Source organism: Myxocyprinus asiaticus, chromosome 22 (genome assembly GCF_019703515.2).
Source record: "Myxocyprinus asiaticus isolate MX2 ecotype Aquarium Trade chromosome 22, UBuf_Myxa_2, whole genome shotgun sequence".
Lineage (NCBI taxonomy): Eukaryota > Metazoa > Chordata > Actinopteri > Cypriniformes > Catostomidae > Myxocyprinus > Myxocyprinus asiaticus.
This window is the reverse complement of record NC_059365.1, coordinates 39,278,089-39,304,482: the sequence shown is the minus strand read 5'-3', so window position 1 is coordinate 39,304,482 and position 26,394 is coordinate 39,278,089. Positions and strand designations below refer to the sequence as shown.

Here is a 26,394-nt window from a genome sequence, read left to right as displayed (position 1 = left end):
TCAAATAGAGAACTGTTTGGTTTGCACCTTGGTTTATTAAATAGAGGACTGCCAAGACCTCAGAACGGTTGGCTTTGGACACAAATACATGCATTCATTTATGCTGACAATACATTTGGCCCCCATTTAGCATGGGAATTGCCTGCTGTTGGGGTTTGTCTTGTGCATTTCACTCTTAAAGGTCTTGGAATTAATATAAATCAGTATTTGAGCTGGGGCAGACCTGTTCAGCAGAAAAAAAGAGAAGAACACCAAAAGACAATTACAGCCACCAAAAATTTTACTTTTCTAACATGGTCTCCATGTTTTCTGGATGGCCCAAAGTCTCTTTCACATGACTCGTGTCAAGGCTTCAACAAGCATCATGCACCACTTTGATCTCCACATGAAAAGCATTGCGAATTTGCTAGGTAACTGGATTAAAATAGCTTTGAAAATGTTTAATTTTAATTTTACTTTATTCAGCTCTTGCTCATACATAGTTTTAATTTCGTTAGGAAATTCTTTAGGAAAGTACTATTTTTATTTGTATTTTTAATTTTGTTTCGGCCAGACTGATTGCATTGTGAATTTGGCGAGTGTCGTTGAACAAATGGGCACGTGTGAGCTCCAGTTTCCGGGTGAAATGTCCACAGGCTGGTGTAAAATGTGAGTTACAGACAACAGGAATGCATATTTTATTAACACTAACCCAAACCTAAACCTAACTGTCAGTGGAGTAAAAATGCAACCTCCTAATTGCGCTCATTGTTTATGTGAACACGATTACTTCCTGATTTCTGTGGGAATAGAACCCGTGTCTTGGACCAGAGGGAAATGTAATCTCATCTGAACTGATGAATAAATGTATGATTGGGGATGGCGCTTTTCAATAATTCAGCAGAATGGGGTCGATTTCAGGGTACATGAACATTCAGATTTCCAGTGTTTTTACAGAATTAATGAAATAAATTCAATTAAATTGATTAGAAATACAAAAACTATTGTACAATTGTAGTTTCAGTTATTTTTTGTTCTTTTAAAAAACTCACGTTTTTATTTTTGTTAACGAAAATATTTGTACACTTCTAATTTTCGTCTTGGTAAAAGTTTTGTTAATGATAACAAACCTTACTAGGCTGCAATAAGAATTTATTATTCATTGGCTGTGCTTTAAAAAAGTATTTGGGAAACGGGGTAAAAGTTCAAATAATTTGAACTTTGAGCATTGTGATACGTTTAACCAGCGCGGAAGACAGTGCCGTGTGTAACACTGTAGCTTGACGATTTGAGTTTAATGAATTGCGGAATGTTAACATGAATCACGTGAAAGGGCCCAAAGGAATTTGGGAACTTGTCAGGACCTGGTTCAACCATCATTGGGGTAATTCAGCAATAAAACATCCTAATCATAGAAATAGTATCATAACACATTAAAAATGTCCTGAATTTTTGGAGTTCTGGTCTGTTAAGGACTGTGTGATTCCATTTGACCTATCCAATAAGGCTACACAAAAAAGAAGCGGGTCCTGCAAATAGCTGGCACTCATTTACTGAAATTATTCAATTCCATTGACTTCACCCTCCCTCCAATCCCAGCAGACCTCAGTGCAGAATACAATAAAAGTTTCAGCTTGTTGTCAACATTTTAAATCAAACAACCAAAAAGACAACCCCAGAAGGACCTTTCAAGCATTTTTGAGTGAGGGATGCTACATTTAAGTGTTTTTTTTTTTCTTGTGTGTAATCATGGTTGTCTTTGTATCAAATATTGAGCAATTCAAAAACTGTATGACAAATAAAAAGAACCCTTAACATAAAAAGGCAATCGTAACATTGAGGCAGTCATTAAGAACCACTGTGCTAAATTACAATAGTGCTCCTTAATTATCACAAGCTTTAAAACAGAGCCTTGGGATTACATTCTCTAAACGAAATTACGGCATTTCTCCACACATGGACAAACAAAACCACTAAACACACAAATAAAATGATTGTCCATTTTCAATTTGCCGGCAAATAGTTCCAGAGCATCCAATAAAGGGCAAGATTCTGAAGAAGAACTCCAGTTCCGAAATGGAACAGAGAAAAAAAAAATGGAATGACATTCTGCCATTCACTGTTTATTTTTGGTACAGGACATGTTTTTTCTCAAATAGCACTTTCATACCGCTCCGCATTTATTTTATTTGTTTGTTTACACCCAGTGTTTACGAGTCCATGGCAGTCCGAGTGAGTGTGGCATTGCTGTCCATTGCTAGTCTTTCATGATGATGTGGAAGTCAGAGGGAGGGTCCAGCTGCCCTACGGAAACCACCGGAATGGAGCTCCAGTCGGTAGCATCACCTTCTTGGAAAGACAGGAAAGACAAAGGAAGAGGAAAAGGAAACAAGGAAAGGCTTGAGTCATTGATAATATGAAATAAACCTCAACAATGGAACAGTAAGTAAATGGGAAACATGTAATTTAATGGGACACTTCAAAGCAGTATTTATCTGGCACAAAAGAATGAGGACCTAAGTTAGGGTGACAGCATTTACAGAATTTATAGAAATCAAAATACACTAAATACATTAAATAATAAACGAGAGAGCAAGGGGATTCTAGGAAAACATGTTTATTTATTTTTTCAGTAAGTTTGCTCTGCTGTAAAGCTGCATACTAATTATTTTATAAGTGTGACCAGGAGTAAGCAAAGATGCAATTATATATTTTTTAAACTATACTGTATTTTTTCAGAATATAAGTTGCGTTTTTTCATCATCTGAAAGGTCCTGCGACTTATAGTCCAAAGCGACTTATATAACGTAATTTGGCCGGTGTTGGCCGGTCAAACACACTGCTCATTAAAACACATATGCTTTCAAACAAACAGATGAAAAGATGAGACATAGAGAGGGTAGTACCGTTTTTAAGTAGCCTATACAGAGTATTTTATGCATCCAATTTAAAAATTCTGTCCACCGTAACATTATTGTGCTACAGTACTGCTCTAAAATGTGTGTCACACACAACTCTTCACAACCCCACAAAACCACATTTCATCATACTTAATGTAGAAAAACACTAATTTAGTGAAACCGGAGAATTAGTGCATAGCAGATAGGGTTGTAAATATCAGAAATATCCTTGATCAACAATTGTTAATATCACTGAATAAAATACAATAGTTTATTTGTATATTAAGCACACAGTTACATATGTCATAAGCAGATGTGGCCTATTAGTCTGTTTTTTATTAATCTTAATCTTGTGCGACCCCGCGTACACATACGTGGACGTTGTATTTTGGCTTCGCTATACACAACGCATAATTTACATTTATTTAAACAGACTGATCTCAGTTCAGGAGACCCTGTGCTGCCAGTCTAGGGTTAAACTTTTGATCCATCAAGTCATGTGACCATACAACATGGTGCCGATCACAGCGGAGTTTGTCTTTCAGAGAAACGCCAACAAAACTACATCTGGTAAGAAACCTAATTAAGTTTTTACATTAAAACCTGTTTGAGTCAAAAAATAAGAGTCTCTAGTTTCATCCAATATGCCATTTTTTAAATTTTTGCGATTTATCGTGAAAAGCCATGCTGCTAAACACAGTGTACACTAATGTGTACTTTAGCACATTTTTTCTTTTTCTCTTCCTTAAGTACTTTAGTGCATTATCACATTGAGAATCAATGGATTCATCCAAAAGCTGAATATTTTTGTTTTCAGAGGCTTTATGTGGAGTTAGGATGAAAATAAGGTGCATTTCGAACTGTTTTGAGTGCAGGTTCTTAGGTTAAGTCATTCACTAAATACGGAGCAAGGGAGCATTCTTTAGCTCTCTGTGAAGTGCATTCACTCCTAAAATCCAGTCAAAAGTTCAGTTTCAGGCTGCAGATGATGTTTGGACCACTCAACATGTTTGGCAGACATTTGACAATGGTAATCAGTACATAGATTCAGAATTTATAATGTATAATTTTATATTTTAACTTGCTTGGCAGTGATTGGATGATGCTGGCCATTACTTTGAATCAGAATTAATTATGCTAATTTCTGATGTAATGTCTGTAATGTCTCAAAAACATGAACAACCAACACCCCTGGAAACATAATAAACAATTTCATACTTTCAGACTTTCTATAGCTTGGAATTATTTAAAATTGTCACAATTTAGTGGACATAAATTTTTAGGAAAAATATTTGCTCTAAAAAAATTTTATTACATTTTTGGCATGTTTATTAGGTGTTACTAGTTACAATTCAAAAAGTCAGCAGTCACGCTCGGGTCTCAGGAGGATAAACAAAATTTGAAAAATAGTTACACCTGATTACAAAAGACAGATGCTCTTGATTAAAATAAGCCAAAATACAATGTGATTTGATGTTTAGATCTTGAGATCATCTTCAAGTGCGACTTGACATGCGAGCGGTGGAAGGGAAGTCAGCTGCTCCCAGGTTCTAATACCTGCCGTGACTTACACACAGATGCAACTTATCTGTGTTTTTTTTTTCTCTCTCAACAATGTGATTTCGACCAGGTCCAACTTTATTTCCAGAAGATATGTATTTATACAGTAAAATAATGATTCACTTTCATGGCAGTTGCAGTTTGCTTTCATACCAAAAAAAATTGCGAACCGTACCAGAATTCACATGAACTGTACCTGAGTCCAAATTTTCAAGTTTGGAAAACCCCATTCACACCAGTCAAGCGAACTGAACTCTGACGGCAAACGGACTCATGCTGCAGAGCCAGACTTACGAAGATTGTAAAGGGCTGAAATACCGCAGTGGTGCAAATGGCAGATTTTTTCCCAGCCTGCTATGGGACTGGGCAGGGGGAGTAAATGGCTGTGGGACTTTGGGAGAGCAGAGACAACGGCAGCATTTCCTGGGAAGAATTCCAGTCCCTATAACGAAAGAACGAAGGACAGAGGGAATAAAAGAGGGAGGGGAATGTTCCCTCCATCATGAGGTAACATGCACAGGCAGTGACTTCACCTTACATGACCTAGTCTCTTTCTCTGTTTCCCAAACACTCTCCCACTCTCTCATTACTCTCTGACAGGGCTTTGGCGTTTGTACACACACACACACACACACACACACACACACACACACACACACACACACAGATAGACCGCTTTTCCCTCACCGACCCCATGGACAAGCCAACACAGATGGGCTCTCGGCCCATGCACATGGCCAATCAGACAGACCGTGAGCACACGGACAGACACACACATTATCTCTCTCTTACAAACACTCGCCAGATTAATTTTGAATGTTATTTTTTAACTCATCATCTCCTCCTTGCCTTTGCCTGACATACATATAAACACACAAATACACAAGAATCACAGTAAGAATAGAGCCAGTGTTAGGCCAAGCGCATACAGTACACAGCAGTCATAAAAGGGTCATTGACAAATAAGGTTTTCCAAGTTGATAGAAATGAGAAAATCTACTTTAAAACAAGTGTCAAGTTCGTAGAATTGTTATCTTTTTGTCCATATTCATTTCATACATTTTTGAAAAAAATTTATTGCATTTTCTAAGAATGCCATGTGGTGTAACCATCAAGTAAAAGGTATTAAATACTTTCCTTGCACCTTGAATACAGTGTACGCACTTAATACAAAATAAATAAACAAATTAAAAAAAGTTTTATTAAAACATTTAAGATGAAAAATATTATTTTCCAAACATTTTTTTTTTTTTTTGGAGTCAAGAATATTAAGTTTTCTCTGGGTTACTCCATTTGACATGAACAAAATGTGTCATCATTAAAATGTCAAAATATCTGATATTTTTTTTAAACTTCACACACTGTAATAAGTGTCTAAAGGCACCCTTTTGTTTTACTTTATTTTTATTTATTTTTTCACTTTGATTTGGTGGACAAAATCTTTTCAAATTCAAATAATATTTTAAAACATTGTATCACTGCTTATTTTTTTTTTTTTTTTAAGAAATATTGATAAAAGATCATGCCAACATTTATACTTTGATACCACATGATATTTTTTTTACTTTGAGCCCCAGAAAAAATATCAAAATGAAGTTTCCCTCAGCAACTGAAAACATGCTCATCATAGAAGATGAGCATTAAAGTACATATTTTGTGTGAATTGCATTTTTATTTATTTTTGAATAAAAAAAAGAAAAAAAAAAGAAAAGAAACAGACAAAAATGAACATCACGTCACTGACCCACAAACTAAATATGAGTGATGCATGCCCAGACAAAAGTCGCCACTACATTAAATGGGTGTTGTGGGTTGTTGTTAGTGGGTTGATATGCGGTTGCTAGGGTGTTCTGGATGGTTGCTAGGTTGTTGCGTACTGGTCCAAGTCAAAAGTGTCCACCCTCCTTCAATGTAAGTCTAGGGTTTTATTTTTTCTTTCCTTAATCATTGTCCGACAGGCAAAAATCATTAATGTTTGATTACATAGAAAAGTAATAGAACATCTCTGCTCAATAAACCACACAATTTGAGGTATCATTCATGTCTGTAGCACAAACAGTGCAGGACAAGTTACGCACCAAAGTTAATTACCTTGTTTAGGCTTTTGATCAAATCCCTAAACAAAGTAAGAGCAATAGTAATAGTAATGCTTGCCTTAGCATATACATGTGTATATAGCATATATAAAGTGAGGAATTGTCTATATTATAAGTAGATCTTGATAAGCAAGCTAGAAGCCTGTACTAAGCAAATATATCTGTCTGTTCATCTGTGTGTGTGTGTGTGTGTGTGTGTGTGTGTGTGTGTGTGTGTGTGTGTGTCTGTGTGTGTGTGTGTGTGTGTCAACTAGTCTTTGGCTCTCTCACACATACAAAGACATACACATGTTGTTCCTAAAATACTTTAGTCGTCTGGCTGTGAGTCTGAGATTTCACTACAGGAGGAAGGGGGTGGGGCCTGAATGTTTGAAGCCTCACCCACTCTATCTCCTGCTGCTTCTATCTATCAGGGACTTTCCGGGATACTGGCCACTGCATAGGCTGAAATGTGTCATCATTCAGTATACACACATAAACAAAACTTGCATGCACTGACGCACAAGGTAAGATCAATACATTGGCCTAAAAATCGAATGGAATTTGCAAAAAGCATACATGCCTAGCCTGACTTAAAACACATAAAAGGCCTTAGATATGAAAATCACATCTGTCCATCCCAAACACACACACACATGAATACATCAAAAAATCAATAGGCCCCCACACCCCTGACTGTGACCTGTCAATAATGGCTCTTTAAACTCCATAAGTCCTCTATGCTTTATTCAACTAGACCAAACCCACTGTCAATAAAAGCATGAAATACTCTCTCTCTCACACACACACACACAAACACACACACACACACAGTAGAAAACTAAAGATGCACCGATGTATCGGCTGCTGATATTTATCAGCCAATTATTGACAAAGTTAAAACCATCAGCATATCGGTTATTAGGGTTGGCACTCCTTAGAACATATAATATTTCATTTTTATTCTTTCTCATTCTCATTTCAATGTGGAAAAACAGACGTGACAGTTGTGAAAGTGGCACTTAGCTATAGGCTACATGATGAGGGAAACCATCTAAAAACCTTAAAAGGCTGCATTTTAAAATATAGCCTGCATTCATTGCTTCAGTCAGGGCAAACTAACCAATCCAATTTTTTCATATCGATAATCTTATCATATTTAGTTATTCTTCTTCTTCTTCTTTTTTTTTATCATTTTATTTTCTATTTATCTTTTATTGTGGCTCTTATTTTTTATTTTGGCCTGTGTTCATCAGATCCAATCCATGTTCAATGGAAATTATTTATTGTTAGAACAGTAAAAAAAAAAAAAAATTTGTACTTCTTTGTAAATTTTTAAAGCATAATTCCAAAGTTAAAAAGTGATCTGATGACAAAATAAGGTGTGACAAGACCTTTTTGCCAACTTTCTTTGTAAAATAACAGTTGGTGGTTGAAGTACTGCTGGCATCCCATCCGATGTAAAAAATAAATCACAGATGTCCTATGTTAGTAATTGTAATGCAAAGATTGTTTAGAAAATGAATACTGTCCGAATAGAAGCCGAATTAGGTAAGAAACAGACGGAAATGCCCACGGGTGTCAGGCCGGGGGTAATGTTGGACCTGAGTAACAGGGGCCCACACTGGAGGAGGGCTCACAGAAAGGCTATATTTATACACGATATTATCATTAAAATATTATATATAGTATTATACTACAGTTCGTTCCGGTCCTCGAATCTGACTGGATGCGAGAGACGTTCCAAGAGCACTGATGTCTCACACCATCAGCACTCGGACGCGTTACTGTTTGTATCACTCTGGTTGTGTTCGTGCCGTTCCAAACTAAAGTGTAAGAGCAGCGCAGATGTCAAAAAGTAGCCAGATGAGTGTCTTTTAATTTTTTACTGAAATTTTGCTGTCTAAGACAAATTTCAGGGATCATAAAAGATTATTCTTGTCGTAGGGCAAAATTGTCAGTCTTTGATTGCTCAATGTGACATGTTCACCAACGGACAATTAACTGCCTTTGTGATTAATCTTAGCTTCCAACAAAGCTCTGGCAGTGTCAGAAATTTTGCATCACATTCAGGCAGTGTGACTGCTCATACGACGGCCAGATGAGATAAAACACTCAGTCAGCATTGATTGTCGGGACGATTGGGACCAAAGTCTTGGCTACGATGTGTAGTGGTCTGACATAAACAGTCTGACATAATGTCGCACAGTGTGCCATAGCTTTTACCCAAGATTCATGTTAGTAATTGTAACTCAAACATTGTTTAGAAAACAAATTCCTTCCGAATAGTGCCCAAATTAGAAAAAAAAAAAAAACAGACACAAATGCCTGGCCAACACATTTCAAATACATGGATCCAGTGCACACACTGAACATGCACTCTTCTGTGCCGGTAACAACTTCAGTACTCAATGGGGCGATAGCGTTACATCTGAGCCATTAAACCTGATGTGTTACTATTCAGGCAGCTACAGTTGAAGTCAGAAGTTTACATACACTTAGGTTGAAGTCATTAAAAAAAAAATTTTTAACCACTCCACATATTTAATATTAGCAAACTATAGTTTTGACAAGTCGTTTAGGACATCTGCTTTGTGCATGACACAAGTAATTTTTACAACAATTGTTTACAGACAGATTGTTTCGCTTTGAATTGACTATATCACAATTCCAGTGGGTCAGAAGTTACATGTATGTACAGTAGGTACATACATTAAGTTTACTGTGCCTTTAAGCAGCTTGGAAAATTCCAGAAAATGATGTCAAGCCTTTAGAAAATTAGCCAATTAGCTTCTGATATGAGGTGTACTGAATTGGAGGTGTACCTGTGGATGTATTTTAAGGCCTACCTTCAAACTCAGTGCCTCTTTGCTTGACATCATGGGAAAATCAAAAGAAATCAGCCAAGACCACAGAAAAAAAATTGTGGACCTCCACAAGTCTGGTTCATTTCCAAATACCTGAAGGTACCACGTTCATCTGTACAAACAACTGTATGCAGTATAAACACCATGGGACCACGCATTTATAATACCGCTCAGGAAGGAGATGCATTCTGTCTCCTAGAGATGAACGTAGTTTGGTGCAAAAAGTGCAAATCAATCCCAGAACAACAGCAAAGGGACTTGTGAAGATGCTGGAGGAAACACATAGACAAGTATCTACATCCACAGTAAAACGAGTCCTATATCGACATAACCTGAAAGGCTGCTCAGCAAGGAAGAAACCACTGCTCCAAAACCGCCATAAAAAAGCCAGACTACAGTTTGCAAGTGCACATGGGGACAAATATCTTACTTTTTGGAGAAATGTCCTCTGGTCTAATGAAACAAAAATTTAACTGTTTAGCCATTATGACCATCGTTATGTTTGGAGGAACACCATCCCAACCGTGAAGCATGGGGGTGGCAGCATCATGTTGTGGGGGTGCTTTGGTGCAGGAGGGACTGGTGCACTTCACAAAATAAATGGCATCATGAGAAAGGAAAATTTTATGTAGATATATTGAAGCAACATCCCAAAACATCAGTGTAGCGTTGGAGGGCTTGCCTAATCAGGCTGATTGGGGTCTGGGCGTGCGTCACTCCGGCCCCACCCTCCTCCGCGCTACACTCAATGGGTCTTCCAAGTGGACAATGACCCCAAGCATACCTCCAAAGTTGTGGTAAAATGGCTTAAGGACAACAAAGTCAAGGTATTGGAGTGGCCATCACAAGGCCCTGACTTCAATCTGAAATTTGTGGGCAGAACTGAAAGCATGTGCCAGCAAGGAGGCCTACAAACCTGACTCAGTTACACCAGTTCTGTCTGAAGGAATGAGCCAAAATTCCAGCAACTTATTGTGAGAAGCTTGTGGAAGGCTACCCAAAACATTTGACCCAAGTTAAACAATTTAAAGGCAATGTGACAAAATATGTAAACTTCTGATCCACTGGGAATGTGATGAAAGAAATAAAAGCTGAAATAAATTATTCTCTCTACTATTATTCTGACATTTCACATTCTTAAATAAAGTAGTGATCCTAACTGACCTAAGACAGGGAATGTTTTCTACGAATTGTGAAAAACTGAGCTTAAATGTATTTGGCTAAGGTGTAAGTAAACTTCTAACTTCAACTGTAGCTAAATAACTTTTATTAACTTGCTCAGCAACATTTTCTTCAAGTTGTTGCTCTGCTTTGACAGTAGTTGACCTGTAAAGAGAGGACTGACCCTGGAAGGCAAATGCCTGCTATAGTGCTCCTTGTGGCAATATTGAGAGTGCAATGCAAATTTCAAACATGACAACATGTGATATCACATTGTGTAGATCGAAGCATTTGCATTCACATGCCTGCGTAGAATATGTTTTAAGCCTTAAGCTGGGTTCACTTTGTATGATTTTGGCCACAATTTTGCCATCTGAGACAAATTTCAGAGATTCAAAAAGATTTCTGTTGTCGTAGAGCAAAATCGTTCAGTCAGTGCTGTCAATCGGAACAACTGGGACCAAAATCTTGGCTACGAAATTTATTGTACAGTGTGGTGGTGGGGGCATGGTTAAGCACCGGTTTGTGAACCGGTGGAACAAAGGATGATACGACCCAGTTATTGATCCTGAAGAACTGTCTGAAAATATTATTCCAGACGGCTCATTATAATCCGATGGCGGGTCACTTAGGGCAGAAAACAACACTGATGCGTCTAATGGCCCGTTTCTATTGGTCGGACAATCGCGGAGATGTTCGCAGATGGTGTGCGGCATGCCGTGAATGTTAGTTGGTGAATCCGCTGGCCACCCCAAGAGCACCTTTGCGCCCACTTCCTTTGATCGAGGTCCCCTTTGATAGAATAGGTATGGACCTCGTCAGGCCATTAGAGAAGATGGCACGCGGGCATCGCTTTGTGTTGGTTCTGGTGGACTACTCAACACCTCAGCACGTAGTGTTGCGGAGGCACTTTTCAAAATTATCTCCAGAGTGGGGATTCCGAAAGAAATCCTCACTGATCAAGGCACTACTTTTATGTCACTTACACACGTAAGCTGTACAAATGATTGGGCATTAAATCGATTTGGACAAGCATGTACCACTCTCAAACAGACAGTTTGGTCGAACGGTGTAATAAAACCCTGAAAAACGATTCGTAAATTCGCGCACGAAGATGCTCGGAATTGGGATAATTGGCTTGAACCCCTGTTATTCACAGTGCGAGAGGTCCCGCAAGCCTCCACGGGGCTCTCCCCATTTGAATTATTGTATGGGCGTAAGCCTTGCGGTCTCTTAGATGTCGTGAGGGAAAATCGGGAGGAGAATTTGCTACAGGCTCAAGAATGTCAGACCCGGCTGTATAACAGGGGAGCTCGACTACGGGAATTTACACAGGGAGATAAATTCCTTGTATTACTACCCACATTAAGCTCTAAATTGCTCGCAAAGTGGTAAGGGCCCTGTGAGGTCACACGGCGAGTCGGGGAAGTCGATTATGGGGTTAAATGCATGGATGGGACGGAGCACATCAGATTTACCTCCTCAACCACTTAGAACCATGGAGGGAGGTGGTCCCCATGGCTTTGGCAACGGTGGTAGCGGAGAGGGAGTAGCTCGGGACGGAGGTGAACTTAAAAGCCAATCGCGGCACCCCAGTCACTTGCGGAGACCACCTCTCACCGTCACAAATCACGGACGTGGCCCAGTTGCAAAGAGAATTCTCGGACGTGTTCTTGCCCCTTCCCAGTAGTACGAACGTCATAAAACACCATATCGAAACAACCCCAAGTGTAGTGGTACGCAGTCGTCCCTACCAATTACCCGAGCAAAAAAAAAAAAAAGTGGTTCGAGCAGAATTAAAACCCATGCTAGATATGGGGGTAATAGAAGAATCCCACAGTGACTGGGCCAGCCCGGTGGTTCTGGTTCCGAAGAGCGACGGCTCAGTGTGGTTCTGTGTGGATTATAGAAAGGTCAATGCGGTGTCTAAATTTGATGCATATCCAATGGCTATCCGTGTCTCGCTTTTATTCGAAACTGGATTTAATGAAGGGTTATTGGCAATGTCCAATGTCCCATCAGAAAACGGCCTTCTCCACACCATTTGGCTTACATCAATTAGTGACCCTTCCATTCGGTTTATTTGGGGCCCAGGCTACGTTTCAGCGCCTTATGGACTGAGTCTTCAGACCGCACTCTGCATATGCCGCTGCCTATCTAGATGACATCATTATATACAGTAATGATTGGCAGCGGCATATGCAGCATCTGAGGGTGGTTCTGAGGTCGCTGCGATGGGCGGGACTCACGGCAAACCCCAAGAAGTGCTCAATTGGACGGGTGGAGGTACGGTATCTGGGGTTCCACTTGGGTCATGCGCAGGTCCGCCCCCAAATTGATAAGATCGCAGCGGTTGCGGCTTGCCTGAGACCCAAGAACAAAAAGGAGGTGAGACAGCTCCTCGGGCTGGCTGGCTATTATAGGAGGTTTGGCCTAATTATTCAGACGTCACCAGCCCGCTCACCGATCTCACTAAAATGGGAGCCCCAGACCCGGTCCAGTGGTCGTAGCCGTGCCAACAGGCTTTTACTCAGGTGAAATCTGCGCTTTGTGGTGGGCCGTTGTTACATGCTCCTGATTTTTCTCTCACTTTTGTTGTACGGACCGACGTGTCCGACAGGGGTTGGGAGATGTGTTGTCCCAGGTGGTGGAGGGGGAGGAGCGCCCAGTGCTGTACATCAGCCAGAAGCTTTCAGCAAGAGAGGCGAGGTAAAACACCATTGAGAAGGAGTGTCTGGCTATCAAGTGAGCAGTCCTCACCCTTTGGTACTACCTCCTGGGACGGGCTTTCACCTTCTTTTCGGACCTCGCCCCACTCCAGAGCGGGGATCACCCGTTGGTATCTGGCTCTTCAGCCTTTTAAGTTTGAGGTGGTCCACAGACCAGGGGCGCAGATGGCTGTTGTGGACTTTCTCTCCAGAAATTGGGGGGGGGGGGGGTGTACTGGGCAGGCCAGATGGCTCCCCGGCCTATGTCGGGTGATGGGGGTATGTGGTGGTGGGGGCATGTTTAAGCGCCGGTTTGTGAATGGAGAGCGAGATCAGGAGATGAGAACGGTAAGGATCATCACCTGGCAATGACTGTCTCTAACACCTGTTTGTCATTGCAGTGAGAGTGGAGACGTGCTTTAGAGCGAGCCAGACGCTAGTCAAAGGAGAGAGTTACGAGACACGAGCTGAAAGAGACTATATTAATTTATGTCCGCTGAAAAGCGTGGTTTGAAGTGTGACCGCTGAAAAGCATGAATTTTTTTAGTGTAAAAATAAACAGACCATTTCCGTTGGATTCGCCGTCTCCCCTTTCCTCCTTCTCCCTAACTGTGAACATTTTCACATACAGTCTGACATACTGTCTCACAATGTGCTGTGGCTTTTACCCAAGATCTCACTGTGATCATATTGTACAGTCTGACAAGCGACAATCGTAAATGACCATAAAAATCATAGTGTGTACTCAGATTTACATTTTTACAGAAACATATAAAAAATAAAAATAAAAAAAAACACACAAACACACTGAGCCCTCTAAACTTACACAAACCAACATCTATATATCTACCTCCAACTGTTCACTGCTATAATTCTCATCGGCTTGGTCAGTAGTCAATACACACCAGTAAACACAATCTAAATGACCTATACCGAGGCTGTGCTTGCCTGTTCTTGCAATATTACACACAAACAGACACACACATGCAGTCTGGGGTCTCTGGAGGATGAGAGACACAGAGGGGTTCTGGGCCACACTGACACCTGGTGCTCCAGATGACAGGCGCAAATGCCAGATGGATCGCACGAGACTGCCGCACGCACACAGAGACACACACATGCACATGTGTGAGCGCAAACATGCATGAAAACAAACTCATACATATACTCAAACAGAAACACATACACTGCCATACTCAGACAAACACTCACAAAAAGGCCCCATACTTACAAATGCATTTTTAATATACCTGTCCCAGAGTCACACATCTAACACTGTCCTAATCAGGCACTACTAGACAAGTTCCCAGTGTCAAGTCACAAAATCACAGCCAATTAAAACATAATTGATGTATAATATACAGCTATCTGGAGCAGGATTTTGTGCCAATGTGATTTATCTGTGGGTAGAGCTACACAGTGCGACCAACCAAGTGACCGGCTGTGTTCAGAACAGTATACCACCTCTCAGAACAGTATATCACCTTGAGTAGCTTGTAGTTTGGGAAGCTAACAAGCCAAACTACAAGCTACTCATATCTTACAGTATTTAAACTACAGACTTTTTTTTAAAGTAGTTAGCTATAGAGGTCAACCGATATTTCGGTTTTACTGATTAATCGGTGCCGATAGTTGCTATTTTGGAAATACCGGTTATCGGGAAAAATCAACACCGATAGTTTTATAGTTTCTCTGTGGCCAAAACCCTTCATCTGGTGAATATACTTTTTATAGGCTATAAAAAGCTTCATTTGTTGAATATTTACAAGAGAATTGTAACGAGCCAATCCACTGTTTATGGACTAAATCACGATTATTAATACCAAGTATTATTTTTTTAAAGGCATATGAAGCATATTGTTGTACTTTTATTTATGTAACCTTTATTTATTGTTGAGTTCATTTTGACTGACAGTGTTGCTAGAGAAAAGGAAAAAGGTATTTTATAATATTGGAATACAGAACAATTGAAAAGCAAATTCTGTTGATCTACTATTGATGAATGATGATCTACTGTTAATGAATTACTGCTTATACAGTATTTATTAGCCCATATTACAATGTTTACTTTATAGTATTTTTTATTCTAATACATTGTAGATTATTGTAAGAGTGCATGTTTTGTTTGGAGGCACATACATTTCAAAATAAGAGTCCCCAGTGTATTTTGGGCTTGTTTATATTTAAAACTCCTGTATTGTGCACCAAATCTTCATTTTTTCTGGTTATGATTGGGATTTTGGTTGCACAATAAACCTGCATCTGGGATTTTACTCATTTTGGACTCTTGTAGCCTCTATGTCAGTGCCTATCAAAGTAAAAAAAAAGATTAAGAAAATTTTTAACATTCAATAAATCTATTTTAAAAACTATTGGGCGATTAATCGGTTATCGGCTCTTTTCAGCAACTTAGTTATCATATCAGCAAAAGCCACTATCGGTCGAGCTTTAGTTAGCTATACTATCGGCAGATTAATCGGTTATCGGCCCTTTTCACCACCTTAGTTATTGGTCTTGGCAAAATCCACTGTCGGACGATTAATAGGTTATCGGCCCATTTCACCACCTTAGTTATCGGTATCGGCAAAAGCCACTATTGTTCGAGCTCAAGTTAGCTATACTATTGGCCGATTAATCGGTAATCGGCCCTTTTCACCACCTTAGATATCGTACTGGCAAAATCCACTATCGGTCAAACTCTAGCTAACTATACTATTGGCCGATTAATCGGTTATTGGCCCTTTTCACCACCTTAGTTACTGTATATACTGGACACAATCACATGCAACGTGAACTACTGTTTGCAGTGTATATCATGGAATAATGCCTATTGTTTCACTAAATATTGTTGAATAGTAAGCAGTATACAGAGTAAACTGCACTGTATTCAGTAAGTAGTAAACTAGTATTCAATTCCGAACAGCCACTGTCTTGTTGTGCTGGATAGCTCTGCCCACAGTAAAATCTCATTGGTCCAAAATCAGTGAGGACAGAAACTTGTCTGTCATGCCTTGTTGGTACATGATATTAGTTAAACATTTGATATTCATCACATGGATCCATATGTATTAGATTCAATACTGAACCTCTGAATCATCTAATCATAGTGGGCAGTGAGGGGAACCTTACCTGCACCAACACCATGATGCATCAACACTTTCCTTACACAAAATAAACAACCAACTAGACCAATCTTATCATGACATCAATGTTTCAGACATAGACTGTAACTAGCTTACATAAGCAGAGACTCAGATTTAATTTTCCCACACTTTAACCTACCTATAAACAAGGCAGAAACATCTCAAGTTACTTTGACAGAGATGGGTATGAAAAAAACTAAATTCAGTTTGACATTTGCCAGGATAAGTAATGTTAAAATACCAACACTTATGGAACATAAGGACAACAAATGTCTGTGTATATTGTTCATTGTCGCATTGAACTGAATTCAACAATATACTTAAAGGAAAAGTTCACCCAAAAATGACAATTCTGTCATCATTAAGTCACCCTCATGCAGTGTTAATAAAAAAAATAAAATAAAAAAACAATTGTCATAGTTTTAGTCTTTTGACGAAAATGTCCTTTAAAATAAGTCCATATTCCGTCATGTCATATTCATTCATTTTAGTCAGTTTTACACTTAGCACATATCTTTTAGTTGATGATAATGTGCAAAATGACAAAAATGTGTGGTCTGAACTGTTTCAGACCAAATGGTAGTCAAATATTCAATAGAAAAACATTATATAAACATTTTCTGACTTTAAACATGAATGAAACATATAAAAGATAGGCTACATACAAAATACTGTACAGCTCTTCTTGTTGTGAAAACATGAGCTCTTGAAATAATAGCATATAATGAATATACACTGAAGTATCAGCTACTCTTTAGAAGTTAGCCTACTGTATTCTGAATTCTTCAAGCTTTAGAGAGTGCAATTAATTTTCTGTTTTTAGCCATTTTAGAAATTGCATTGCATGAAGCGTGTTTTTTTATGGAAACAGCGCATTCACAGCGTAAATTACACAAAGCAAGTTATGCATATTAAGCGTGTACCTTAATTCAAGTTCACTTGTTTATTTGCTTCATTGTCTGAGCAGATGCAAGTTGTAATATTACATACATGTTGTGAATATAGTGATTAATCTCATGTATAAATAGGATACATTTGAGTGAGGTAATTAACCTGTTTTAAAGCAGTCCATTTTGCTGATGTTCAGTGCGTTCAACTCAAGCAGTTTAAGCGGGGAAATCCTCAACATATTGGATTACTGGATTAGATGAACAATCTCCTATAAACAGATGTTTATCTAGATGTTTCTTCTATCTTGCATTAACATCTTGCAGTGTTATTTTTTTCTAGTCACATTTTCGTCAACAGTAGGCCTGTGCTTTAATAAAATTGTTTAATTATCATCATGATGTGTCTTTTTCATCTTGTATTCATTGTCATTGACAAAATCAAAAACCCTTCGTCAACGAATGTTTTCGTAACATATTTGTTGGCGAGATTAACACTGCCCTCATGTTGTTGTTTCAAACCTGTATGACTTTCTTTCAGATGCCTAGCATTTCTGTTTGTGCTCCATGCAGGACAGAAAGAACAACACGAGGGAGTCCCTTTAGGGGACTTTAAGCATGATTTACACAGAAATGTATTCTGCTTTTGTTTTAGGCCTTTTTGCCATTTTTAATGATAGGTATCAACAAATGGGATCTGAAAATAAGCCAAATTAAACTCATGTCAGCCATATGCAAAGAGCTGTGGTGCTCATGCAGGTAGTAGAAATTTGAATTCAGCTCGCATTCAGCCATTATTTTTATGTTGATTTTGCATGGAAACAGAGACAGTATAGGAAGAGGAGACAGGTCACTTGTAGAAAAATTAATAGGAGAAATCGCATTGCTCATTATGGCAGCTGTAGAAATGGAAGTCCTGTCCATCAGTTGAAAGAACCAAATGCCTTTTGAAAAAGGGATCGCCTATTTGTTTTATCTAGAACGCACATGCTGATTAGCTGGACCAGCCTAAAAATACAGTTTTTAGTGTGATTTGACCTCAAGAGGCAATATTTATGATGCCATTATTGTCAGATTTTATTACTGACTTGACATATGCCCGGTGCCAGATGTTTGCATAAGCAATATTGGGAGTTACCTACGTAGGGTGGCAGCATACTTTGGGGCACCCCGACAAGCTACTAACTTAATTACATAAGGCTATACAGTAGCGTGACAGTAGTTAAACTATTTTCACTATAGCGTAGACTTTCCAGCTACTTTTTCCCAACAAGTAAAGGTGTAAAATGACAAAACATTACATTGCTTTTTGTCACCCCTACTGAAAAGACCAGCATTGCTGGTCACCAGCTAATATTGTGTTTTGGGTGCTGGTTCCCAAACAAGGGATGCTGGTGTGCTGGTGACCCCACCAGACTTTTAAACTAGCTGGACCAGCTTCATAAGAAAGGCCATGCTAGTAAACCAGCTTCACCAGCTAGGTTATGTTAGTGAAAATTATGGCTTTGCTGGTCCACCAGCTAGACCAGCACCAAACCAGCACTAACAAGCATAAACCAGCCTAGACCAGCATGGCAAGCTGGTCTTTAAACAAAAGCATGGATATTGTATTGCGCACGCAGCAGCTGTTATTTATGGATTAACTGCACATTGGTCGTGTCTAGAAAGGAGCCGTCAGGCTGGGGAAAGTCTCGAGACAGTCACATGCGACATTTATATACTGTGTTTATTTAGAGTCCCACAGAAACCCTAAGTCTATCCTTACCCCTAAACCTAAACTTAACTCTACCTCTAAACCTAACCTTAACCTTTGTAACAGCAAATGCAAATCTTGTGACAAAACTTTTCCAGCCCGACAGTTCCCTTCTAGACAGGCCCCTTTTCATTGCTCACCATCTTACCTCCAGCCCACCTGCAGGTTTCTTTTTAAGCTCTTCGCACTTGCGGAACTTGCAGATCTGATGGCCAGTTTTCCGGTTGCGGCAACTGCTGCACTGTTCGCAGTTAATCCTGCGCCGGCAAGGTGGACACAAACCACAGCGCTTCCGTTTCTTCTTCCCATTGGCGCTGATGGCCGATGAAATCTCGTTCTGTGTCTGCTGGTGTTCTGATGCACCCGTCATTTGAGAAAGCGCTCCGTCAGCGAGGAACACACCCGCTGGCGTCATGATGAAGAGCCCTGGGTGATACGGAAAGCTAACGCCCAATCCGCTGTTGCCAAACAATGGGAAGTCCATCACACTGCCCAGCGAATCAGAAGCTGACACCGTTTCCAATTCCTCGCCCACACTGCCACTGGGCGGGTCACTGACAGGAAGTAGCATGCCCGCCCGGCGCAGAAGCTCAGCGGCTTGGGCGAGATGAAGGCCGCTGGGAGAGTCCAGTAGACCAGACATTAGAGCACCCCGGTCCAGTTTGGCGTACCCAACCTGTGCTCTGTGCTGTCCGGGTGTGGAGTGAGCTTTGACACCCGATGCCACCATAGAGCTCTGAGCAAGTCTGTTAGCGTTTGCAACACTAGCGACGGCAGCAGCCGAGCAGGTTGCTATGTACTGCGAGAGAGCTCGCGATCGTTTCAGACTCTTATTCAGTGGAGCGCTAATGATACCGCTGCGGTTTCTTCGTTCAACCACTGGAGATGACTCGTCATCCCCGGAGCACCTGTCCTGCGCCTCCTCGTCCTCTATGGCTCGGCTTCCCTCCATGGACCCTCCGCTGGCAGACATGGGCCACAGCGTGAGGGGGAGGGGATTAAGGGGGTGTGGATAAAAGGGGGGGATATAGAGCTGCAGTGCTCCTCCTCTGATTGAAGCCAATACAAAATTGATGTGTACACAGCTGGAGAACCAACCAGCTTGAGATGTGGTCCACACTATTTTTGTCTTATGAACATCTTACGGATCCGTCGTCTGCAAAGCCCTGAGAATTCTAGAGATAGAAAAAGAGGTGAAAGTGAGAGAGTAGAAAAATAAAATATAACCAATAATGGTTTGATTAAATGCATGGTTCATTTGGAGAGGCTGAAGGTATACTGTCCAAACAAGGGATGGGAATCGTAAAGAATTTAACAATTCCGGTTCCGATTCCTCTTAATGATTCCAGTTCCTTAACATTTCCATTAATGGTTCAGCCAGTGTATTTTAGTATGCTGTCCGGTCAATATTGGTGGAAGAATGCACGTTTGGAACTGTAAACAAAAAAACGAAAGTCAAAGTGATATTCTGGTCCCTAGATATGGCTCCTTCGATGTAAGTCTATGATGAAAAAACATTTTTTTACAACTCTCCTACATAAGCTGTACATTTTGAGGTTTCATTCATGTATGTAGCACAAACCTGCGGGACGAGTTTCACACCCAAGTTTAATATTTAGCATAATGTTAGGGGTTTGTTCAAATCCTAAAGGCCAAAGTATACTTCGGGTTTCCGTGTGCCACTACGTCTCGCGCACAGTCTGTGTGGTGCAAATTTCATCATCAGCATAGTACTCGTGTACCGTATGCGTGTGGCCCATTTTTCTAGACATGCGAACAGTCTGTGTGCATTGTCTGTACAAACGCCTCGAGTTGACTATACTGAAGAGTATCACAAAGCAGTCGTAGCACGCGTGTGTTGAATGTATGTGTCTGTATGGACTCGCAGTCAAAAGAGTTTACTTTGAAAGACTAAAATGCTTGACTGTACGCAAGACGGAACAGAACACAGATACCATAGCCTTAAGTATGAGCAATAGTATTAGTGGTGCAGGCCTTAGCAAGCACGCATAAATAAATTAGTTATGTGATTCTTCTTCTAAATGTTAATAACCAACATAATTCTTTCAAAATATTTATACATTTCAACACAACCCATTGTTTTTGTTCATAGTGACATATAATGTTATGCTCAGAGTGCTCTGGTTTGCCCGACTTGATTTCTAATCCAACATTTATGTATCATACTATCTGCCCTAGATACCTGTTTTAGTGACGATTATGCTTTGTGCTATGTCCTTCCAACATAGTGTCTGCTGACACATTGAAAAATAATTATTTGTGAATATTGAATTGGACAGTTTGAGTCTGTTAAAATGTTATATTTCATAACCTTTACGTGCAAAAACTAGATCCTTGTGACGGCAGTTGCCTTTCAGTGAGAGACGTCTATCAGGGTCCACAGGCGGTCTGTTCTATTATGAAACTGGAGTCGTGAGCTCCAGTGCAAAGCCCCTGGGGTGAGCTGACGGGGAAATCAGGATGTCAAGGTGCAAACTCAGCCACACTGACACACACATGCACGCACATCAAGGACTTAACATTTCAATTAAGTGCAGAGCCTCAATTAAGCATGCTATCAGTAATAAGTAGTGGAAAAAAAAAACTTTAGGTTGTGACCAAGGAAGTCACAGACACTTTTATCCAAAGCGATGTACACACTGGCATACATTCAAGACATACATTTTATCAGTACATACACTCACTGGCCACTTTATTAGGAACACCTGTACACCTACTTATTCATACGATTATCAAATCAGCCAATCGTGTGGCAGCAGTGCAATGCATAAAATCATGCAGATACGGGTCAGGAGCTTCGGTTAATGTTCACATCAACCATCAGAATGGGGAAAAAATGTGATCACAGTGATTTAGAGCATGGCATGATTGTTGGTGCCAGATGGGCTGGTTTGAGTATTTCTGTAACTGCTGATCTCCTGGGATTTTCACACACAACAGTCTCTAGAGTTTACTCTGAATGATGCCAAAAACAAAAAACATCCAGTGAGCAGCAGTACTGCAGACGAAAACGCCTTGTTGATGAGAGAGGTCAATGGAGAAGGGTCAGACTGGTTCGAGCTGACAGAAAAGCTACGATAACTCAGATAAACACTCTGTACAATTGTAGTGAGCAGAATAACATCTCAGAATGCACAACATTTTGAACCTTGAGGCGGATGGGCAACAAAAGCAGAAGACCACATCGGGCACTTTATTAGGACCATAGTGTTCCTAATAAAGTGCTCAGTGAGTGTATGTTCCCCGGACATCGAACTTATAACCTTGGTCTTGTTAGTGTAATGCTCTACCAGTTGAGCTACAGGAATACTAGCAACAAAATTGTCAAGATTGGAATTAATAGTAAGTAAAACTGACTGAAAAACACACCATATTGATTATCCGCTAAACAGAATATTTGGGAATATATTTAAAAATGAGACGGAAAGTGACAAAAATGCCCAAAAATATAGGGGGGCAAAAAAAAAAAAAAAAGCCTCCATAATGAATTCCTCTATTTAGGCAAAGTTATACATGTTATTGTGTAAAGTACAAATTGATGTTGATTGAATTTATGGCTAAGATGTAATAATTTCTCGATTTAGTTATTGTTATTAAGAATTTGACATAAAAGGATGACATTGTATTTTGGTTTTATATTTGGTTAGCAAAGAAAATGCCCTTTAAAGGTATAAAATGCCCCTGAATATCAAGGGGGTAAATATTGCCCCTTAATGGAAAAAGTACATTTCTGACCCTGATACAAACATAACTGAATGAATCAATGAAAAATAAATATATACCGCAATGTAAACAATGCAAACATGCAGCTAATACCTTAAGGTACTATTGCTAACAGATCTGACTCTTAAAAATAATTTTAATTGATGTAACCTAATGTATTCAGGTTGATTCTATTATATTAAATACTGAATATTTGACTTAAAAAAACAGTTATGTTAAATTTTTTTTTACAATGATATCTCTCTTCCATCTAAACACATGACCATATCTATTATGACTGCATCACATCCATAAGAGAAGAGTCATTATGGGAGGAAAAACTTACTAGAGACAGACAGGTACAGCTCTTCTGCAGGTAAAACCAGGACAAAAGCTGCCTGAATCCTATAGTAAGGGGTTCCGTGAATGATTCACCTGACTTACAGATAAATAAGTTCCTAGCAACAGTTTGAATGCTTACCTAGATGCTTCAGCAATTTAATTCTGGATTACCTCATGTCAAATGCGCCAGGCAGGTTAAACATACAGTATATGAGGCTCTGTGTCCGGTATTGCGGCGAGAGAGAAAGAGGGACAATAGCGCGACGTAGAGAGATTTGGACATCACTAAGGGAACAATAGCCCAACCTGCATTAAACGAGATGACCTGCTTATCAAGAGCTATATGTCAACTAATTACAGTCAAACAATCACCTCATTTAAACCCATTCATCGCACCCGTTTACCATCCCCTGCAGCAGACCTGGATTAAGTGCATATAGCTATCCACGCTAAAACGATTTAAATCATTTAAATAGTCTACCAAAATGTGCCGCACATAAAAAGTTTGCATGCAACTCATAATGGATTAATAACGTAACGCAGTGGGCTAAAATGTTGTTTGCATACTCACGCCTCTCCAAAAGGAATTCTGAAATAATTCAGCTATTTCCTCTCGATGCATCCCAATGTCCAAACTATCAGTTGAAAACACAAATGTCACAACAGTAGCTATGTTTACAGTGACAGCACTACAACCAAACAACTGGCGATGGGCAGAAACAAATGAGCGTAAATGCAACTATTCCGCGCGCCTATTTGGTTACCCGTGCCAAAGTTGCACCAATGCATCTAATGCATGCCCGACTATGGGCAAAATGTCAGGCAGTTGTAATGCCGAGCATTTTGAAAGTAAAACAAAATCCCTTTTGTCTCTCGTGCGAGGTGTCTATGGTGACAACGCTCGGTATGCGCCAACACGTCGCGATGGTTAAATTAACGGACATCCCCTTGTTATCTCAGTGCCAACTTATTCCTCTTAGGAGTATGTCATTGTAACTTTCAGACAAAGTCTAAATATTCCTCCTCCTTTAGATATAAACTATCTGCATATGTGTAAACACAGGCTGTTTTTATATTCGCACCTACCGACCGACTGACGCGCTGGCGAGCCGACGGGAGCGTTGTGACTGTCCGAGCGGTCCGGCTCTCTCACGCGCAGCGGAGATTTGTATCGAAATAAAGAAAGAGTAGAAGAGAAAAAGAGCCCAAAATGGAAGGAAATGCTCACCCAGGTAAAAATCTTTTCGCTGTTTCCTTCAATAAACACCAAACACCGGCAGAGACGCGCAGAACGCACTTTGTCCAAAAGCGAGCGCGTGGGCTCCTCCAACCTCTCGAGTCTCTCTATCCCACCTCCACATCCTCGCTCCTGGAGAACATGCAAACACATTTCATAGATTTTTGGAGCTTCACACAAAAACCGAAGTGGACTTTCCGTCGCGGAAAAAAATTAATTAAGTGATTATAGAGGTGTGTATGAATGGAGATGGTATTACAGGTCCTGTCTGTGGTGGGGCTGTCTATTTCTCTCTGTGTATGTGTGTGCATATGAGAGTGGAATAATGAATGAAGTATAGTTTTGAGAGCACTTCTTATGGAGAGGGTTGGAGACTCAGCCCATTGTTGACTCTATTCTTAATGGCTGTTGGCTGCGCTAAAGATACATTTTTTTCTCTCCTTCGAGCAGATGATTGATTTGCCATATTAGACTTTTTGCACATTCATGCTTTCCAGGAAATTGGTGCTGAATGATATTTAATATTTTAATATGCAAAGCAAGAAACCACTCAATTATACGCAAATGGATACATAAATCTGATATAGGCCTGTGTTAATACATTTAAAAACACATTTCAAAATACTACAAAAATTGCCTTTTTCATATTTGTATCATATTTACCCAAATACAAGTGGGATTTTAATATGTATATATTATGAACTATGAATGTGTGTATGTGTGTATATATATATATATCAGAGATCTGTATGATCCGTTAACAAGAATACAATTGGTTACATAATTTATACCTTCTGTTTTGACAATCTGTTATCAGATTTATGCATTTCAATAAACGGTTAGACATTTTTGATGAAATGTTTTATGACGTAAAAGGGCCGTTCATTTCTCCTCTTCATACATCAAGCGTCATTTCAGCACATTCGAATTTGCTGTTTGTTAATAAATAATTTATATATATATATATATATATATATATATATATATATATATATATATATATATATATATATATATATATAATTCATTAATAAATTAAATAAATAGTCTCCCATCAATACTTAAAAATAATCAAATTGGTATTACTAAATACAATATGTATTACTAAATAGCCTACCATTATTATTTGTATTAATAATTATAACAATTAAATAATTACGATATTAAAAATATTTACAAAATAAAAAAATATATTATTTTAAATATTGTTTTTCAATAATAATAATGAATAATAAATTCATCAAGTATATTTACATGAAAGTATATATTTGTGTGTAACTAGCCTATTCAAAACATGATTTTGAGTTGATGTTCTAGTCCGTCAGCAAAACGGACTGTGCGATAATAAATATTTGTGCGGAAATGAAAGTGACTAGGTCGTTACCATAATCGTCGGGTTTCTCTGTGCTTGGTGTGTCAACGACTTTCCCTGTTACAGACAAGCCATTTTGTTGTGTTTGTGTCCATTTGTCCGTCCATTCGCTCACTCGCTCGTCCTCGTCGCCTCGTGAGTCCACTCCACCTCTTGTGAGCGTCCTGTGAGTTTGGCAGGCGGCCAGTGGAAGTGTGGGGAAGTGACACCGCCAGGGCGGCAGAAATTTTCCTCCGTTTCGGGCTCCTTCCCAATCGCAGACGGGCATGCGTGCATTGGCTGGAAAGTGGAACAGCTCGTCAGGGACAATCAATGCGGATCGATCAGTGCGGCGCTGCTGGCGGCGGGTTGGAGGCGGAGGTGCGTGTTACAGTCCGCCACAAATGCATTAAAGGGAAAGTTTATGCTACAGCAAAGTGGCACTACTTTCAACAGATTTAGTTTTTAGTTCCCATCATGTTTATCTCCATTAAACTCAATTTTAAGCGACATTTTATGTGACTAGGTGTTCCCTTACCAAAAAAGTAGGCTGCTGTGGTAAAGTGATGGTTTTACCATGGTGCTACATGATTACCACATTTATATACCATAGTATTGACATGGTACTCCAAGGTAGTTCAAAGAATAGTGTCCAAAAATGGTATTACCTTGGTACCTTGTCCAAAAAATAAAATAAAAAAAATAATA

The 26,394-nt window shown here is 39.5% G+C and overlaps 1 protein-coding gene across 4 annotated transcripts; it reads right to left on the bottom strand.

The window, feature by feature from the left end:
- On the bottom strand, window positions 1-24,543 carry cxxc5b (CXXC finger protein 5b). 4 transcript variants are annotated; one of them, XM_051649563.1, is made up of 3 exons: window positions 24,327-24,543; window positions 19,193-20,208; window positions 1-2,328 (listed from the first exon to the last, which is right to left on the bottom strand). In XM_051649563.1, the coding sequence occupies exons 2-3, from the start codon at window positions 20,004-20,006 to the stop codon at window positions 2,237-2,239; spliced, it is 906 nt and encodes a 301-aa protein (XP_051505523.1). In that variant the 5' UTR covers window positions 20,007-20,208; window positions 24,327-24,543; the 3' UTR covers window positions 1-2,236. The 4 variants fall into 4 exon arrangements, with proteins under 4 accessions (XP_051505523.1, XP_051505524.1, XP_051505526.1 ...); XM_051649564.1 differs by having other exon boundaries at window positions 1-2,325; XM_051649566.1 differs by having other exon boundaries at window positions 1-2,325; window positions 19,182-20,208; window positions 24,327-24,542.
- Between the last annotated feature and the right edge of the window lie 1,851 nt (window positions 24,544-26,394).